The 21,395-nt window shown below is 40.8% G+C and overlaps 1 protein-coding gene across 1 annotated transcript in view; it reads right to left on the reverse strand.

Annotated features, from left to right (window-relative positions):
- The window catches only part of DNAH8 (dynein axonemal heavy chain 8), a 324,054-nt gene that overhangs the window by 43,573 nt on the left and 259,086 nt on the right, over positions 1-21,395 (reverse strand). Inside the window, exons 83-86 of the mRNA XM_049652745.1 lie at positions 19,282-19,434; positions 18,753-18,908; positions 9,897-10,013; positions 7,986-8,087 (exon numbers count right to left, since the gene is read on the reverse strand). Coding sequence (XP_049508702.1) covers positions 7,986-8,087; positions 9,897-10,013; positions 18,753-18,908; positions 19,282-19,434 — 528 coding nt within the window. The remainder of the gene's footprint in view (positions 1-7,985; positions 8,088-9,896; positions 10,014-18,752; positions 18,909-19,281; positions 19,435-21,395) is intronic.

A 21,395-nucleotide genomic window follows, 5' to 3' on the forward strand; every position in this document is an offset into this window, starting at 1 on the left:
CCTGCTCTCTGCTCCAGTAAACTCACGACCCTCAATCCCACTTTTGAAGACTAATGGGAACACACTGCAGAGGAGATAAAGCAATAACCACAAACACCAGAGAGTATCTGGGCATTTCCACCGCCTCCCTTTGCCCCCAAACAGGGCTCGCGCCAGGGCTGGGGTGGGCGGGGGGAGGCTGTGCTGTGCTCAGGGTGGTTCACAGCAGCCCTGCGCACCACACAAGGCCAGGAAATTTTCTTAACAATTGTCTCCCCTCCTGCCCTGAGCTGGAGAGCTCCCTCTGTTAATTAAGTTATGTCCCTGGCCACAAGAAGCAAATGTATCCAACCGTCTTATTGTTCGCCTTAAGACATCCTTTTTCTCATTCCATATGAATTGATTATCTGTAATGTAAAAGCGAGAGAACAAATATATACTTGGTGTGAATAGGCTTATTCTGAAGAGGGGAAAAAAATAATGTTGAATGCCTAGGAGCCAGATTTGAGGCAATGACTTCAGTGTCTAACAGAGCAATTTTCTCAGCAGGAAGGGAAATAATGGGAAGGCAGGAGGAACAGAAGTGCAGGCAGGATGCCTGAATCACTGGGAGGATTCAATGCAAAAAAGAGATGGGGACTGTGCTTTGCTTCAGTCAGTTATACTTTCTCTAGTCCCTTCCTTCCATATCCTTTTTCCAGCTCTTTTTAGGTCCAGTGCTTACTCTGAAATGACCTATGAACTGATTCTCTCTTCTGTCTCCTCCCCTCCCCACCCCACCCCGCTCTCCATTTCCATCCTAGTCAACTCCTGCACACAAGGCACAGAGCTTAGGACTGGAACAGAATGAGAAGGTGAGTCACACATGGTTCTTTCCTTCCAGGAGCTTGTGACCCAATGAAGGAATAGGTCAATTACATAATAAACCACAATGCAAAGTGCAATAAGAGGAGAGCCAAAGGAAACAAAAATAAGCAAAGCACTAAGGAAGCTTAAAGCAGGAAGAAAGAATAGACAGCTGGATGTCAGGTAAGCTTTATCTTGGAGGTGATTTTGGAGAGAAACCTTAAAGGACAGGATTTGATAGGGGATCTAGTGACTAGGGAGATGACACCAGCAAAGGCACAGAATAATTGATACAAAAGTGTGAGGTGGGTTGAGGGATGAAATCTAGGGTAAATATGTCCAGGTGATGTCTGGGTGATGATTGGTGTTAATTTAAGAAATGAGGAGCAGTTGAAAGCTATTAAAGAGAACAGTGCTATGATCATGGTCATTAATTAGAAAGATTATGTTCGGGGGCGCCTGGGTGGCTCAGTCGGTTAAGCATCTGGCTTCAGCTCAGGTCATGATCTCACAGTTCGTGAGTTTGAGCCCCGCGTCGGGCTCTGTGCTGACAGCCTGGAGCCTGCTTCGGATTCTGTGTCTCCTTCTCTCACTGCACCACTGCTCACACTCTGTGTGTGTCTCTCTCTCCCTTTCAAAACTAAATATTAAAACATTTTTAAAAATGAAAGATTATGTTTTTAGTGATGTGGATGGTTAGGGAGGATGATGGCCACAGAGTCATCAGCACACAGACAACAGTGACCACACTGAGTTCTCTAGTACCAGCTGACATATATCGATAAAAGCAAAACAGAGTTTCTTCCTGTTTTTCTATCACTTTATTAGTAAACAAACACACAAACATCTGAGTTTCACCAAATTTGGAGGATATTTGGGGGGACAGTCAAAGTAAGGAATAAGAAGTCAACATGGAATTACTCTGGGAGACTCTAGAAGGTACCTCGCAAAGAAAAGCACTCGTCTTCTAAGGACAATAAATAAAGTTCTACAATTGTTGGTTTTAGGGGAGACACACTGTAAGGTGTTGAGAACAGAGAAAACAAACAAGGGTTCAAAGATAAGCCCCAAATTGTAAGTCATAGGGTGAGAGGATCCAATTTGAAGGCACTGATACACAATTAAACTGAGTCTCACTGTGGATAGCATGGTCAGGGCAAAGGTTAGGCCAGCAGGTTAGAAGGTACGACTGAAGCCGCGACTAGGATAAGGGAAGGCAGCATGTGGACTCCGTGGTGCTTTCTGTAGCCTTCTTCAGTAGAGTTTCATGGTAACCTCGTGTCCTTATAGTGAGAGACCCAAACTCTCCTCTCTGGTTACAGAGGACCCATCTGGAACAGGTCAGAGCTAGGCACAGGAATGAGTGAGGGAAGGAATGGATGACACAGGAAGCTGAAAGGGGTGCAGGACCAAGTACAGATTCAGAGGCAGTAAGGGTCAGGGCATCTCAATGGTCAGAGACTTGGAGCCACTGAAGGTGGAGCAACTCTAAGGAAAGTTAGGAAAGAGACTGAGAGAAAGAAATGGGGGCTGGAGGGTGAGGGAAGGTGGGGAAGCTGCCCGGGGGCAAAAGAATGGAAAAATGGAAGGATGAACTTTTCATTTAGGGCAGTTGTTAATCCCCAGATGGGGCCCAGGCCCAGAGGTTGGAGACTTGTAGGCTTCTGAGAGGCGGTTGGAGTCTGCTACTCTTCTGTTATCCTGAGTGTGGGGGTTCAGAGAAGAAGTAGAAGAGGTGGAAGACAGGTTTGGGTCAGAGAGCAGAACTGCCCACCTTGAGGTCTGGAAGGTGTAGCAGTTTGAGCCACAGGTGCTCTTCCTCTCCCTCCCTTTGCTCCCAAGCAGGTTTCAGCTGCTTCAGAGAACTCCCTCTGGTTCTGATGTGGAGGGCAAAGAGGTCTCTGAGAAATCCCTTTCACTTTGCCAGCAAACTGGCGTTCCTCCCACCTTTAAGTAACGTAGTTTCAATAAAACAAAGACAAACCAACTAAGAGAGTTGGTTAATCAGGACTTTCCTTGAACTCTACCTTTTAGAAAATGCCTAAGCAATTTTTTAAGCTGATATAAAGTGTTGTATAAAAAATCTTTTTTCCTGATTTTCAGGTTGTGCTCTGGGGTCAGTAAAAATTCAATCCAGTCTACGCTGTCTTAGATGATTCTGACCTCCGAGCACATAAAACTTTCAATCTACTGAGATTAAATTATATTTAGCATCATCAACAAATAGGCATTGAGTGTACCCTAGGTGCTAGAGAGAAAGGACACAGAGACTTAGATGATTTGTTCCTTATTTCAATGGACTTACAACCTAGTGGGGTAGGCCAAATACATGTCTTAGGATCACATATTTGCTTTCCCCACTCTCCACGGCAACTACCTCACACCTCTTCCTCTTTCTTCAAATGTCCCAAACTTGCTGTCCCCTCCCCTCAGCTGATGACCTGCATCAATGACCCTTAGCCAATGATGCTTATTTCACTCCGAACATAGACACGGTCAGAAGAAAACAACTCCATTTTCCCCCATCAAACCTTCTGGTCCCTGCACCTGTCCCCCTCTGCTTCCCCTACCAGAAGGAACGGGCTGTACATACTGTGTACTGGTACACATACTGGTAAATCTAAATTAGCACTGGTTGTAGAATTATTATAATGAATAACAGGGGTGGGAATTCCCACCCTGGGAATTCCAAAATTCCACAGCAGTAACAGGGAAGATAGAAGGGCTCAGAGGTAAAGCCTATAAGGTAGGGTTAGGTTTTTAACTTAAGTAACCATGTTTGAAAATGTAAAGACTAAAAATGGAATATTTTAAAACCAGTACAGAAATATAAAAACACACTTTTTTGAAGCAGGAAAGGAGAAAATAAATCCAAAAAAAAAAAAAAGCACGGTTAATGAAAACCACAAAATAAGATGATAGAATAAGTCAAAACATAGCGGCAATCACAACAACAATAAAGTGATAAATTTGCCTGTTAAAGGACAAATACCTTCAGACTGGATGTCAAAAATTCCGGCTATTTTTTGTTTATAAGAGATAAATCTGAAACATAATGCACAGAAATGTTGAAATGAAAAGAATAGAAAAAAAATATATATATATATATACCAGGTATAATATTAAAAGACTGATAAGGGAGTGAAGGGGCAAGGATCAGAGTAGGAAATATATTTGCAGTCACGTAATCAACAAAGAACTTACATCCAGAATATGCAAAAAGCTCCTATAAATAAATATTTTAAAAAGACAGACAACCCAAGAGAAATAGAGGAAGAACGTACAAGCAAGTCACAAAGAAGAAAACCAAAATAGTGCATCAACATGTCATGTGAGGGGGCTCAAGCCCATTAGCATTCAAAGATAAAAAATTAAAACCAAAGTGAGGGGCCCCCCGGGTGGCTCAGTCGGTTAAGCGTCTGGCTGGCTCAGGTCATGATCTCATGGCTCATGGGTTCGAGCTCCGCATCGGGCTCTGTGCTGACAGCTCAGAGCATGGAGCCTGCTTTGGATTCTGGGTCTCCCTCTCTTTCTGCCCCTCCCCCACTCGCACTCTATCTCTCTCTGTCTCTCAAAAGTAAACAAACATTAAAAAATTTTTAAAAATTAAAACCAAAGTGAGATATCAGTATACACCCACCAGAATGGCTAACATTTAAGCCATTTAGCCAGAATGGCTAATGATGCCCAGTGTTGGTGAGGATGTGGTGAAATGGGGTATCTCATTCTTCTGTGGGATGTATTTTTGGAAAACACTTTGGAAACCAGATTGATGTGACCGACTAAGATGGAAAGTACATAAACTCTATAACCTCGCAATTCCGCTCCTAATAGAAAGGCATAATCGTGTGCTCCAAGAACCTTGTGTGAGAATGTCCCCAGAAGCATTATTTGTAATAGCTACAAATGGAAATGATCCTCATTTCCACCAATATAATACAATGGAATCCCAACACAGTAAAGGAAACAAGTAAACTACTGCTACACACAACATGGATGGATCTCAAAATACCATGTTGAGAACAGGAAGCCAGAACACCAAAATGACAACATACTGCATGGTTCCATTTATATGAAGTTCAAAAACAGGCAAAATTGAGCTACATTAATAAGCAGTACTTACTCAGATGGTGAAAGTTTAGTGAGGATGAAATTGTTGTGGGTATCTTGAGTTGTGCGGAAGAAGGGGGCATGTGTGAGTCTTTGGGGGAACTGGAAATGTTCTGTGTCTATTTAAAGAGAGTTATTAAGCTGTATGTTTATATTTTATACATTTTTCTGTACATTGCATATTTTTTAAGTAGTTGCATTTTTCAAAGGTTTATCAAGCAAATACTAAGTACAGGTAAAATCTCTTTCCTTATCTTCCTTGAGCCTTCTCAGTTGACCATTTCTTCTTTCCTGATACTTTAAAGTACTCAGGACCCTGTCCTTAGCTTGTTTTCTGTTGTTTTCTTTCTCTACACTTTCTTCTTAGATGATGCTCTCATCTATTATCTGGACTTCAAAGGCTGTCTTATATGCTGACAAATTCCAACTCTTTTTCTCCAGCCCTGACCTCTCTCTTGAGCTCCAGACCTGTAAATCCAACTGCCATGTTTACCCTTCTTCATTCACTTAATCAACAAATATTTATTGAGGCCCCTAATATGTTCTAGGTTCTGCGCTAGGTGCTGGGAATCTGACAGTGGTGTAATGAGGCAAAGCCTTTGGGGAACTTACAGTCTTGGACAACTTCAATTGGGTGTCTTGTGGACCTCTCAAAAGTTACATGATCATAGCAGAACTCCTAATTTCCAGCCCCAGCCAATAAAACTCATTCCATCTGCAGCCCTTCTCCTCTGTAAATGGTCTTATTCTCTAATCAGTTATTTAGGTCAAAACAAGAGTGGCCCTTGACCCCTCTTCCCTTACCATCAGCATTCTTCTGGTACTATCTGTACCATGCAATGCAATGTATATGCAAAATCTAACCACTTCTCAGAGTCTCCAGTGCTAAACCTCCAATTTTAGGTACTTTTACAATATTCTAACACAAAGTATACTTTCAAAGACATCTTTTTTCTTCCTTTAAACCTCAGATATAGAGGTGAGTTACTATATTCCTTTATTTTTCTTATAAGTCTCGGCCCCCTTTATGTTAGTTTTTCCCCATTCATCCCTGATCTCCACTCCCAGTCTCCTTCCCTCTGAGGGCATCTATTTAAATGTGCTTGATCTATGTCCTTGTGAAATATACATGTATTGCTTTCTAGATCTCATTTTATTTTTTTTAAGCTGTGCACTCAGCACTAAGTTTTTAAGATCTATGCATGATACTATATGGATCATTTCTTCCAAGTGCTGCATTGTGTTCCATGATAGGTGTCTACAATATTTAGCTCATCTATTCCCCCAGGAAAGACTCCCAGGTTGCTTTCAACCTCCTACTACTGCCAACAATACTATGAGCAATATCTTTGTACATGTCCATGGACCTGTTTGCAAATTTCTCTGGGATATATACTCAGGAGTGGGCTTATGGTTCAGAAGGTATCACACACTTGACATGACCAAGTGTCACCAGATTGCACCCTAGAAGGGTGAGCAGTAGTATTCCACTGTGCTCATCCACTACTTCTTAGGATTCTTAGGCGTCTGTAGTGGATGTTGTGATGTACCACCAGTTTCTTCCCTAAGGCCCAGGCACTCAATCCCATGTCCCTCCCCAGAAACTGTCCTGGCAGAAGGCAGCTGCCTCAACCAAGGTCATGCCCTCAGGGAGGGGAGCGCACAAGCAGATCTCCATCTCAGTCTGTTTCCAGAGAAGCCAACCTATGATGGTCACCTTCAACTCCACACACAATATTGCCATAAACATTATTATACATGTCCACTTGTGGACTTTTTCTAGAAATGTCCTGCGATGTGTCTATCTAGGATACTTAATTTCAGTAAGTTTTGCCCAACTGCTTTCCAGGAGGTCTGTACTGATTTTAATCTCCAGCAGCCAGGCTCCTGCCTCCACACATCCTTGCCGACATTTATCATCATCCATCTTTCTCCACATACAGCTTCAAGGAAAACTTGCAGAAATAAATAAGTGTTGAAAGAAAAATCAGATTCCTGGCCAACCTCCAGCTTACCAAAATACTCTCAAAGTTTATGCTTTGTTGTTTTTGTTAAGGGGGGAAAGATCATTGAAACAGAGAATTACCAATATAGATCCTAATACAAAGAATTCAAATAACCATAAAATACTCATATATCTGATTTTTCCCACTTATGTAATATATATTGCTTCTTTAGCATGTAAAAGGTTTTTTTTTTTAATTTTTTTTTCAACATTTTTTATTTATTTTTGGGACAGAGAGAGACAGAGCATGAACGGGGGAGGGGCAGAGAGAGAGGGAGACACAGAATCGGAAACAGGCTCCAGGCTCCGAGCCATCAGCCCAGAGCCTGACGCGGGGCTCGAACTCACGGACCGCGAGATCGTGACCTGGCTGAAGTCGGACGCTTAACCGACTGCGCCACCCAGGCGCCTCTTTAGCATGTAAAAGTTTTAAGAAGAGTTTGAGCCTGATGTGTGTGTATGTATATATACATATACACTATTTATCACTGGTGTGAAAGCTGTAATTGCTAAGGAATAATTTTCTCTAGAAAATGTTTACCAATGTGATGTATGTGGATTTTACCGGGAACAGAGGAAAAAATGAGCACTCTATCACTTTTCAGTTGTCTGTCCTAATGAAAAAGATGACAACACCCAAATTATAGTTAATTCTCCAGTCACTTATTTTGGGGCTTGAAATCTTCATGAGACTCATAGCCAGAGGAAGCAGTCAATCAACTGTCATGTGAAGGAGGGGAGAGACCCTGAAAATGTGCAACTCAGGAGAATAGTCACAGACTATTGACAGCTGATCCTTATTCTACTTTGGACCACAAGGACCACAAGTAGATTGCTGGTTGGTTTGGCTGTGCCTTTGGCTTTGGCTTTGGCTTTGGTTTTGGTTTTGGCTTTGGCTTTGTTAGGTGATTCTTTTCAGCGGCTCTGCTCTATATTTTTTTTTCCCCTTAAGTTTGGCTCAGTGATTATGAACAAACAAACATTCCTGTTTAAAAGGAAAATGCAATGAAATGTGTCTCCATGCTTTTTCTGTAAACTGACTTACTCTAGCAAAGCAATTAAGTAGACGTTTATCAAAGTCATCTGTCACTCTGCCTCCATATTGTACTTCTCCAATCATGTACCGAACCGTACTCCATGAAACACCCTTTATTAAAAATAAAAAGATTGTTAATTGTCAATCCAAACAGATAATTCTAAATATTTCAGGTCTTCCCTGGAGGAAAGGTCTCAAAAAGAAAGCACTAACTAGATTGCATTTAAAATGACTCTATTAGTAACTCTTTTGTTATCACATGACTGAAACTGCCAGGGTTCAGTCACTAAAGAAAAATCTATAATGCTAAATATCAGCGAATTTATTACTCATTGATTATTTAAAATTGGGGTGGGGGAAGACTACTTTTCATTCTGTGGATGTAATCGTCTATAATACTCATTATAGTAATGCCAAGCTGTTAAAAAAAAGTCATGTTTAGTGAAGAAAGGGAAAAAAAAAAAAAACAAGTAATCAACTGTTTAATACACTTTCTTAGTAATATATTTTCTGAATCAGTATGGGAACAACTAAAACATTATTCACTCACAGCATTTTTCTACAACGCAATTCTTTGCTGTCTCATTCTGTGAGCTATAACTAAATCAAAGTATTTACTAATTGCCATAGAATCTTATCCTAGCAATCCTGCAATATATTGCAGATATTAATAGTTTTTTTTTAATTTTCTTTTATTTTTTACTTAATACATTTGGGGTAAGAAAAGTAAGGATGCTTTATTTTTTAATTGACTTTCTTTTGGTTAAACTTTGATTCATCAGCTCCACTGCTTTTCAAAGCAACTATTTCAAGGTTAACTATTATTTGTATGTATCAAATGATAAATAATAACAGAATATGAACCCATATGATGTAATTTTTCATCAAGTTGTCATACTCGATTTAATATGCCTTTGTAATTTCAAGGAAAAATGATGGTTTGATTCTAGATCCTCCAGCGGCCCAGGTAAAAATTCATCATGGCTTACCGTCACCATACTGACACTACAGTATCTATAATTAGCTTCAAGATCCACTATGAAAAAGAAGAGAGGGGGAGACAGCAGAACACTGGTGTTTATTGAGTACTTACTGTGTCCCAATATACTGTGCTTTCACAAATGCTAACTCATTTATTCCTCACAGAGACCATGACCATTCTGTAGATGAGGAAACAGGCTCTGGGAGGCTCATAAACTTGCTCAAGATCAAAGAAAAAACAGATGTGGAAGCACATGTGAAAGGACAACTGGGTTTGTGTTCTTACCTCTGTGACCTTTTGGAAGTCCCTCCTTCTCTCCTATTACCTCATCAGGAAAACGAGGATAATAGTAATGCCTTCTGTACCTCCCTCACAGAGTTGTGAAGACACAAATGAGATCCTCAATGCACGAGCACTGAGAGCTGTCAAGTGCTGTACAATGATCAGTGACCGTTACTAAAAATTATTGCTATGTATCTCCATAAGTTTAAGCATGTGTTAAGATGTGACTAAAGGTGAGAAAGCACTTTCACGTGGGCTGAGAGATAACATTTTCTTTCACCTCTGAGGAGGCATCTGTGAAATGCTGGAAGAAAAGTCTGACTTAAGATGGACATTGTCTTGGAGTGCACTGTGGCACTTGGGTGAGGCATGAGGAAGGTTGTGAAGTTTCTTCATTCGTGGTCTGTCTCTGCCGTGTATGTGCGCCGGAGAGAGAGGAGGGGGGCAGGGACATAAGCATGAGATGGGGATTCAAATGCACCCCTATGGGCAGTAGGGGTGTGAGTGGAAATGGCTGGACCAATAAATGGCTGATTCGGGGAGGCGGGGAAAACCTTGGCAGGTTCCCTGTATATTATACACTGAAAATGTCTGTGGAAACTTGGTTTAAGGACGGCAATAAAAATTGGGGGGGGGGGGGAAGCAATTTCACTCACCTTTTTAATATCACATTCATCAAGGTGATTCTGAATAAACTGGACACTGGCTGTAAAGTCAGCAGAATTGAATTCATAGGGAATATTCCATCCTAAGGGACCAAATTTGCGTCGCTCCTTAAAAATGCCAAAGAAAATAAGTGAGATTTTAAAATTGAATGTAGCTGATTTCTTAATAAACATAAAGTACAGGAAGATTCAGGCATGATATAGAGATACGTTGATGTAATAAAAGAACAGTATACAATTTTGGATCTATTAACCATTAGAACTATTATTTCTTAGCTGTATTGCCAGATGGTTTACAAGAAAAAATGTTCAAATATTTGCCAAATTGTAGTTCTTGGGAAAAAAAAGTCTCAGTTTCCATCGCCAGCTCAAAAAATGCAGTAGGTGCTCAATAAATAGCTGAATTTATAAATAAATGAATTTATTTTAAATTACCCTCTTAGAAATTTCAAATGTTAAAAGTAAGGGTTTAAATTTTTGTTTTTCAAGTTGAATAACTGAAACACTCAGGAGCATTAAACCCCCTGCTGGTGTCACTTCGTAATCTTGCAATTTCAGATTTTGAAAACCCCAAATCTCTATTGTAAAACATGACACATCCTTCTTAAAACTTTCACAGTGCCCTATTTTTTCTCTCCTCTGGACCAGTGGCTAATGTTTTCAATTGTCAAACTACCCATAATCAATCCAACTGGTCTCAGATCAAATGATACAAATGCCTCAATATTCTGGAGACCATTTTAAAAGGTATGTAAATGTGAGAACTGGTACTTCCAGGCTCTAATCACATAGCAAACCACATAAATTAACTCAAATATTACTATACCATCAGCTACCTCTGCCTCAGCATATAACCAGTCTCTAAGTGGGGAAGGGGGTCTAATCATTTATTTGGATTAGCTCCTAGCCCTTTGAGAACTAGTGGCTGAGGTGAGAACCTATATGGAGAGTAGAATCCCAGTACATCTATGGGACAGGATAATTCTACTTCTTTACCTCTAAATATATAGTAACTTTCTCTCTTCTGCCTTCCCCCACCCCCTCCCCACACACACTGTCTTCACAGACCATTCCAATACTTCTTCTTGCAGCTGCTCCATGCTTTAGATCCTAATTAATACCACCACTTTAAAGAATCTAAATGAATTTTAGTTTAGACAAGTTCATGGACAGGTCAGAGAAAAAAATCAGAAAGCACGAAGGTTTATTTTCAGAATATGCTTTTAAAATATTAAGTAAACCATGAAAATTAATTTGGGTGCAGATGTTCTGACCCTGGGAGATCAGACTGTTAAATAACAAAAATTCAGCAGAGTAAATTTTAAAGATCTAAATGGCTTTATTGAATGACTGATGAGTCAGGCAGCATCCTATTTAGCAAATAGAAAGGAGCCCCGAAGAGCTACAGAAAAGGAAAGGTTTTTATTTACTATTTTTTTTTATTTTTATTTTTTAAGTTTACTGATTTTGAGAGTTGGGGGGGAGAGGCAGAGAGAGAAGGAGAATCCCGAGCAGACTCTGTGCCATCAGTGCAGAGCCTGGTGTGGGGCTCTACTTCACAAACTGGGAGATCATGGCCTGAGTTGCAATGGATCCCACGAAGGGTCGGACACTTAACCGACTGAGCCATCCAGGTGCCCCAGAAAAGGAAAGGTTTTTAAAGGCAGAGGGGGATGGCACAAGAAAATCATAAGTGGGAAAAAAAGGATTATTTTGGGGGACAAAGAAGGATCTCCTTTGGGGGACAAAGGGGGTTTATTAGGGGATTACCTCACTGGTGCTGACCAGGAAATCCCAGACTGACCGGTTAAAATTACATTCCTGGAGAAGGTTGAAACTGCAGTTCGGTTAGGTATTAGTTTCAGTTTGGTGATGTGGGCTTAGCACAAGTAACTCCATTCTGGGTCTGCTGTCTCCTTTTTAACAAGACCAAGGGCAAACAAACCACTCTTAAAAACGTAAACTACTAACATTACTTCCAGACCTGTACTTCTTTAGGTTAAGTTGTCAGGTATTACACATTTGTATGGTGTAACTCCCTCCCTCATCCCTTAGCTCATTAGATCTAATTACATCTAATTAGATTGAAGTGGACAGCCAGCCCAAGAAAGGCCAACCAGATTTCTCCTCCCAGGAGTTTGGACTTAGGGTTCAGAACTTTGATCTAGAGTTAGAGCTTTAACCAGGGAGACTTAGAAACTTGAGAGCTGTGAAGCACCATCTTCTACCTTGAACACAGAGAGGCGAGAAGGAGCAGAGGTGCCTTAATAGATGGGAGAGACTTGTGGTATCATCCCAGCAGCAAGGGGAAAAGCCCTGGCTCTTAAAGGTGTCAGCTTCTCTTGATGGCTTTCTGCTTTCTGGTCTCAGCATTCATGTTGCCGTGATGTGTTTTTCTACTTGTTTCATGTTGAAATACTTGGTCCTGTAACCAGATTTTGATCCTTGACAGTGAGAAACGTGTCTCCCATTTTTGTCTCCCCTTTTGCGCCTTTTCGGGGAAAGGCTTATGATTGTGTAATAAACACTAGAATGATTATTGGTAATTATCAGAATGAAAGGCACTCTCCCTCTCATCCTCTTGGGGGGTAATTTCTGAAGCTGACACGAGGTTTTGAATTTTTTGAGTGGATCCCACAAACATTGAGCTGAGCCTCCTCTAGGTTATTTTGGAACAAGAGTGGGTTTGGGAGGGTCTGTGGGATATTAATATGAAAATGCATTCAGTTAAGCCTTGAGTCTCTGGAATTTCTTCCATCTTGAAGTCTTCAAAGAGAAGAAAGCTAACCATTTATTGGTGAGATGCAAATGTTTTCCCACTTTTTTAAAAAAGAGAACCAACTCTAAAATAGTTTCACCTGTGTTTGACTTAATTTTTAAAATTTACTGTTCAATTAGACAAGAGACTGAATGAAAAATAATTCTTCCTTTCCAATTACTAAAGCTGCTTAAATTGGCTCTATGGAAACATTCCCATTTACATGCACTGAGCCATTGCAATTCTGTTGCTCCTTAAAATGTGATCTTTGAAAATTGCCCCAATGCTGAGACTCACTTCACTTTATGCTATTTACTATCAAATTTCATTTAAAGCATTTACTTTTTAGGTTGGTTCACTAAAGTCATAGACTTATTAGCTTATCTTGGAAAAAAAAGAGAAAATCTTGCGGTGGGGGGGGAGTGACTTTTCTTTCACAAAGGAAGTCATTTCATTTTCTCACAATTTTTTTGGTACTCAGTGATCTAAGTGACAATAAAGAAAGAACCCTGAATTATCACCTTGGAATATTATCAAGCCATTGGGAGAACTAAGAACTCATTTGGAAGCTCAAAAGCAAGGGGCTTTGCCTGGAATATTGAATCTCTTCAGTCCCATTAGTATTTTTGAAACTATGGGATGAGTCCTATGCGAGACAATGGAAAAATATTAAAATCAATGTATTTTCAAGAAGTTTTAATCTATTTGAGAAAATAAGCCTTAGAGGACAATGTGATAGTGAGTATAATTAACTGTCAGAATTTAACAGATGATAAGAAGAAGAAGACATTCAATCAGAGGCTTCTGGGAAGAATGAAACTGAAGCTGGCCTTTGAAAAGCAGGGAGAAAAGACTGCTGGGTTTTGGCAAAGACCATGAGCAAAGAGAGGAAACACAAAGCTTGTGATTCATCCAGCAAGAGGCTGCAGGTAAGTTGCTCTGCTACAGCAGACAGTGACCTCAGGTAAGTAGCTGGAACTATGTGTTCATACGATGACTCGGGCGTGGAATGTAGGCAGATATGAATGTCAGGGCAAAGAGCTAAAACCTGATTTAATAAGAGGGAGTTATTATTTATTATTAAGTTGGAAAGTGGTGATTTTAGGAAGACTAGTCTACACTTTACTGAATTTGACCAGTATAGTTCCTTCTTTCTATTCCACGGAATCTTCAAAACACAGAACTGCTAGTGAAATGCGGAAAACTTGGACTCCTCCTTTGGACGCTGAAGAAAAGTTGCTCATTGGAGTCATCATCTTAATGATGTCAAAGCCATTTCCAATCTTATGTTAGATTCTACTTCATCCCAATGAGTCCACCTCCCACGGCCCAACACAGAACCACTTCAGTTGCATCTGCAAAACAAGGCTCTCTTTGGAGCACCACATCTTGATTATTTAATAACTGGAGTTAACATAAAATGAAAAATGCAATCCATACTACACAACAGCAGGGAAACTTTAAAAGGTGAAAATAATGAACAGAAATGGACAGAACCCCTGGGAAAAACCATCAACCAAAACGTGAGAGATCTTTCTTTAAGCCTGAATCATATTACTGAAATTATTCTGAAGACGTTTAAACTAAGAACTTTGCAATCATGCCTCCCCGAAGCCAGAACTTCGTATGCACCATTAAACTTGAAGGAGATGTTTGTCAAGGCTCAAACCTGAGAAAGAAAACAAGATGTGGGAGAAGAAAACACTTTTCTGAAGGAAGAACTACTGTCAGTGGAACCTGGGCCCTGTTCCATGTGGCCATTTTATTTAATATTTAATTATTTTTAGGGTCCTGAAGAAAATATCCAAGTCTGCAACTGCCACCGCAAGCCCCAAGAGCTCCTAACCAATGCCTCCAGCAAAAAACCTCACAGACTTGTACATAAACCATTAGAAAAATCCCCCCAAACAGGCCTCAATGTAGGCAAGCCAAGGGGATGAGGAGAAAAACTCCAAACCATGGAAAGGACATGAAGATGATGAAGGATTTTTTTTTTTTTAACATTTATTTATTTTTGAGAGAGAGAGAGTGTGTGTATGTGCGCAAAGGAGGGGCTGAGAGAGAAGGAGACAGAGAATCAGAAGCAGGCTCCAGGCTTTGAGCTGTCAGCAGAGCCCAACAGGGGGCTCGAACTCACAGACTGCAAGATCATGACCTGAGCCAAAGTTGGACACCTAACCGACTGAGCCACCCAGGCACCCCAAGGATTCCTATCTTAAGGGCAGTGGATGTTTGGCAGTCATTCTCAATTCTCAATTCTTCTTGCATATTAGAATCACTTAAGAAGTGTTTTAAAAGACTGAGCACCTCACCTTGCTGCCTCCTACCTGGGACTCTATGGCCCAGGCAATGGCTGAGAACCATTGCATTAGACATTCATTGGGTCCAATGCACTGTTCAAACAAAATATGGTACATTGACCATCAACAGGAAAAAACCAGAGGTGCCATTCTGACCTTCCACAGAATACTGCAGAATTTGTGGGAGGACACCATAAATGTAATTATTGAGTTTCAAAAGACCAAGACTCTGGAGGAAGACCTATTTAAAATTAAAATCCTAAAGGGTGAATGTGGCCTTGCTCTGAAACCCAGAATGACGCTGCACTGGAGTATCATAGAGAGAAGATACTAAGGCCAGAGGGAAGCTTCCATTGAGAGTAATCTCCAAGAGGATGTAGAAATGCCCCCAGGGAGTAGTGGCCAAATGTAGCTGAAGCACTGGGGATGCTGGGCTCTCTCTGGGAGGGCAGAAGAGCTGGCTTGCTAGGGCAGAGACATCACCCAACTGTGGTAAGGGCGCCGTTGCTGCAGTAACTTCCTGGCATATGTGTACAGTAAGTCCCTGGAGGAGAGGAGAGGGAAGCCCAGGGGGGTCTGGGGCAAGAAGAGTTTGGCGCAGAATTGGCTTGTGTATCTCTGTAAGTTCCCATGGAAGCACCCATGGCCTCCTCCTACTAGGTAAGCCTGCTCCTACCTCAACAACAAAACAAATCACACCCTTCACTATGCCGCCCAAGACAGTTGTCCTTGACCAGCCAAGTATATTCCCCTTCTATGGGAGAGGAGGGGTGTTCATTTTGTTCTCTGTAACAATGAGCAAGATCCATATAACACATGATGCCCTTGAGCAGGGGTGAGTTGATGACATGATGCCAAAGCACAGTTTAGTAAGGGAAACTGCACTGGGGGATACACAGTTCTTGCATTTGACCGCTATTTCACCACCAGGTTCTGCGTTCTGACTCGTGATGGGCTCCAGCACGAACCCCTACGCAGCCCTGAAGCTTCAGAGCATGCGACATGAACCAATTCCCTGTTCTTTTTGTCAGTCTCTGCAAGGACAAATGCATATGCATCATGTTTGTATAGAGCAAGGGATAACTAGGTTAACTTGGAGGAATCAATCAGTCAATTAACAAATCAGGTATTGGGCTATTATGTCCAACACTAGAGAAATCTAAGTCACAATCATTCCAACCCAGAACGTCCTTCCTGTAGCAGCTTCACTTCAAACTTTAATGTGCACGTGAATCACTTGGGCATCTTCTTACAATGCAGATTCTGATTCAGCAGGTCTGGGGCCAGCCTGAGATTTTCTCTTACAAGCTCCTGGGCCATGTGGACGTTGCTCGCCCCGAACCTGCATTTTCCTATCAGGTAGGTGCCATCCTAACAAGTAAAACAAATTATTTAGGCAATATCACAGTAAATATTTCTGCAAATGAGGAAAACAGAACGGAGGAAGCTATGCTTGGATTATTTGTGCTCCCTGTGTAGTCACAGAACTTGATAATGGAATTTTAGAAATGGGAAAAATCTTGAAAGATCACCTCCTTCTGACTCTAAACACACAGATGAGGAAACAGAGGTCCTGAGAGGCATATAACTTAACAATCCCCACATAGCTAATTGATTTTACCGCAAGCATAATGTCCCAGCCTCCTGATCCTCAATGAGGTTGCTCTATCTAGCACACTATGACTGTATTTTAAGAGACATTCAACCTTTACTTTCACAGCCCTAGCAATGGAGACTTTTTTCTGTTTTAATCCAAATGTATGTCATGTTAAGAGCAAACACTCCTTGACCCCATGACTGGACCACGGCCCCACTGTTGTTCTTCTATTTAGCACTTGGATAATGGCCACAAAAACACAGGTTGCCCCACTGACCATATGGAAAATACCCCCAATCATCTCCCCATGATAAGCTCAGTGGAAGAGTTGAATCATCACTACTGGGAACAGAATCATAAAATATATTATTTGCGAATTGGGAATTAAATAACAGAGTTAAAGTAATATTTGTATTAGAGTATGATAAGGCCTAGCAAAGCAAACAATTCCCAGATAAGAATGTATGAAATAGGCTTCAGTGACTTGAAAGCTGTAATTTACAATCCAAAGGCCACAGTGGGACTTGGTAAAAATAACCACCCACAAAGTGTTTAACCTGGTTTTAACTCTCTCAGGGGGAGGGGGCCAATTCACAGGAGATACACCAATGTCTCCTCTACACAGCTCTCTCCGCTGGGCAGCAGGGAACCTGGCAGAGTGGCAGGGACAAGGAGCCTGAGGGTAAATATGCCCAGTATTCTCTTGGATGAGAACCAAATTCCCCTCCAGCTTTGGGCAGGAGGGGAGAGAGGAGGTGAAGCTCTGTGTGCCACTATGCACAGCTAAGGCAGGCCTCCTAGTACAAGCCAGTGATTCATTCTGTCCTCACTCCAGCCTCAGGGAAGGAGGAAATGTAGAAGGGGTTAAAGGAGCCTGTTCATCTCTCTCCAAAATCAAGGAGTGACTCAAGCACATTAAAATTATACAGCTTTCAAATATGGGACAAAATATAAAATCAAATGTAGAACAAAGCAATAACAAAATGAAAACACTGTATGGCTGCAAAGTCATAAAATTACTAAATTAATATACAAGTGTATGGTAAAAGCAAATAGTAAACAACCTGAAAATGACAGGTAACCACTGTGACTCTTCTTCTCATTGTCACCATCACCTTCGCTGGCTGGCTCAAAACACACCACCGCCCGAGGCAGGCAGCATCCGGCTTGACTCCTAGATCTACCACCTATGAAGTTACCCTAACCTCTCCAAGCCTCAATTTCCTCATTTTTATTTTATTTAATTTTTTCTGGGCGTGGTTAATTTATTGCCACACACTAAAGGGATGGGGGGATGGACCCGGAGTGAGGCTGGGGCTGCGTTGTCCCTGTGTCTAGTTCTCCTGTTATTTAGGACAGTCCAAGGAACAAATTCCTGAGAGTCTGAGGAAAATTACAGGCATTGCAGTCAGACTGGTTAAATAATCTATGAAAAGCATCTAGCAAATAGTAGCTGCTCCTGCTTTAGTGCTACTATCTTCATTCATTTATTTATACATCTGGACATGTTATCAATCAATGTCCTCTGGCTTATTTATTTATTTATTTAAAAGTTTTTTACTTATTTATTTTGAAAGAGAGAGAGAGAGTGAGCATGAGTGGGGGAGGGGCAGGGAGAAAGAGAGAGAGAATCTCAAGCAGGCTCTCCGCTATCAGCACAGAGCCCAACCCAGGGCTCAATCCCACAGACCATGAGGTCATGACCTGAGCCAAAAATCAAGCGTCGGACGCCCAACCGACTGAGCCACCCAGACACTTCAATTTTCTCTTTTTTAAAATGGTGATACACCATTCTCACCTTGAGAAATGTGACTGTTAGCATTACATGATATAGTACATATAACGCTCCTGGCCAGCATAGGTACTCTGAAAACCAAATTTCTATCTAAATAACCATGTTCATCTCACACATATTTACTGAGTTCCAGCAATGCCCCAGATGCTCCTATGGCCAGAGAGACTGAGAAGTTACAAAAAGACAAAGTCTTTGCCTTCAAGAGTCTTCCGCTCCCATGGCCAGAGTGAGGGGCAGGAGCAGGGAAAACATTTAACTACACAGACAAATAGATACTATGCCAGGTGGGGAAAGGGGCCACGAAGGAGAGAAAAGGCAGGGTGAGGTAAGCAGACAGTGCAGCAGAGAAACAATGTATTAGCATCCCCTAAATGTGCAAACTGCTCTCAGAAGTTACCTGCACAGTGGAGTGTAAAAATGCTACCGTGTAAAGCATCGGCTTCCACATGGGTAAATTACTGATATCCAGAAGGTCTTGATTAATTCCGGCAAATGTTCTTTTCAAACCCGCGCGTACGCCTTGGGGCGGCTCATTAGTGAATTTGAGAGAAGTCTGTCGTAAAAAGCAAACGGTAGTTTTGTTTCTAGAAATTATTGTCAAGGATAAAATAGAAATTACAATCCCTCAGACAACAGTATGCTTACAGTACATGGTATGTTGGCTAGAATTCAGCACTGTGTAAACTAATGACATCAATCACAGCTGAAACCCCATGAATTACTACCGAGGCTTATAACTCTTCTGTGGAAATAGTTCCTATATAATATGGATGGTTATAGTTAAGACTTTGACCATTATTACATAAGATCTTACAGACTCTACTGCACCAAAATCCCTGCTGTGGTTTCATCTTTCAATAACGCCACGATGTCATCTTTATTTAAACAACTCTCAAGGAAAAGACACTTATGTCACGGCAACAAACCTGAAGCAACGTAATTGGGAATCGATCATGGGGCTCAGTAGTTATCCATACTCGGAAAGAGTCATCACTGGCTTCCGTGGTAATTAACGTCTCTAGCAATTCTTCCATGAATTCTAGGCCAAGGTGACAATTTTGCAGTAAAACCCAGCCACCCTGTATTCAAAAATGATTTCATATTAATATCTTGTAATTTTTTGTTACAATTTTATTAAAACAAAATGTACGATTGAAAAAAAAACCCTTTGCTTAGCACATGTAAATACTGTTTTGAGCACCTATTTTGGGTAAGATGATTTTATGTCAATACAAACATTTTCTTCTGCTACTGGTAAATCTGGTTACTTGGAATCAAGTGGGTTCAAAACAATAGTACTCAGCCACCCCAGGTTCAGAAGGAAACAGAAATGAAAGCTTGAAGCCCTGTGTAAGTACAGTGTGTGCACCATCTAATGGTAGGAACGGGTATTTTGGAATTTGTAACAACTCATCCTAAGGTGAATCGGAACTGACTCACCTCCGAACCAAATCATCCGTAGTCACAGAGAGAAATGCACATTATCTCATGAAAGATGGAGACAATACATGTGGTGACTTGTGCTACCATAATGTAAAATAAACATTTGTTGTCATCACCGCTCCCATATAGTCCCAAAGCCACAAAATGTACTAAGCACTCACTACCTTAATACTTGCTAAAACTGTCTTTAACAATATAAGTCACATAGCCAATGCTGCTCTATGAGAACACAGGTTGTTTTTTTTTTTTAACCAGACAACATGTTGATACCCTGATATAAAGATCAGATCAATACAGCTACAAAATAGTGAGCGCAGTAAATATACGGTAATTCTTGTGTGTTATGCCTCCTACCGTGAGAGAAAATACAACTCGAACTGGCTTCAGCAGCAAAGGGGACGTGTTCGTCTAGACAACAGGGGGCTGCAGAGTAAGATGGACTTCGTAGTTAGTTTGTGCCGCAGGGATCCAGTTACTCGCTGGGTATTCCATTTTATTCCACAATGTCAGTTTCATCTCAAAAATCTGGTGGCCCTCAAGGGGCAATGTGGCTGTACCTGTTCATGGGCTGTTGGTTTGTTTGTTGGTTTGTTTGTTTCTCAAAATGTCATTATTATCCATACTTATCCCACCTTGAGAAACAGGACATGGAAGTTATAAAAGCTAATATTCCAAAGAAGGTTAGTGTGAATGTACTGCTGAAATTTAGAAGTTTCTCATTCACGGAAACTAAAGAAATTATTTAAGACCCAGAATTAAACTGTCAAATCACTCCTTGGAGTGAATCACTTGATCTGAGTAAAAATAATTACATGTAACTGCCTTGATATATATAAATTAGATACAATAGATTATTGAATATAATTAAGTGATAAAGAAAAAGGCTTAGGGCACTTGAGAAATAATGACTAACTTGAGAATTCGATGGCCCAAGCAGAGCCTTAGCTCATTAACCCTCTCTTGTCATTAATTCCCAAGAAAAAGCTGCACCAAAGTTGCTACAGACATTTGGAGATCAAAAGCTTAGAAATAAACCGAGATCTTACTTTATTTTTGTAAGTGGTACAATTTCTTATCACAGCTGAAATTGTTATCAACCAAGCATCTCTAGAAAATTAATGTCCTGTGTATTATTAGGTGTGATGGAAAATATTTCTCAAGAGTCCACCCAGCTTGCAATTTTCAATAAAAACCATCATCAATATTTAAACATAACATCCTCAAATATTTCTTATTCATCTTCAACTATCCACTAATGAAAAGAATAAAGTCTGACTTTAACCAAAAATTGAAATGTAACTGTCTCGGTCTGTCACTTCTTAAGCACTATCTATTAATGTTGATTGTCAAATTCCAAGACTTGCTAGAGCTCCATTCCTAGAAACCAGAAAGTGTGTCTGCCAAGTTGTCAAAAAAAATATTTAGTGAAAATAAGATAGAGCTTACACTATAGAAAATAAAACAAGCTTTTTGTGGGGATGTCAGGAGCAAACCAGCTTGCAGTTTAAAATTCGTTGGTAATCAGGGATGCCTGGGTGGTTCAGTTGGTTAAGTTTCCAACTCTCAATTTTGGCTCAGGTCATGATCCCACACTTTG

The sequence above is a fragment of the Panthera uncia genome (assembly GCF_023721935.1).
Source record: "Panthera uncia isolate 11264 chromosome B2 unlocalized genomic scaffold, Puncia_PCG_1.0 HiC_scaffold_24, whole genome shotgun sequence".
In the NCBI taxonomy this organism is placed as follows: domain Eukaryota; kingdom Metazoa; phylum Chordata; class Mammalia; order Carnivora; family Felidae; genus Panthera; species Panthera uncia.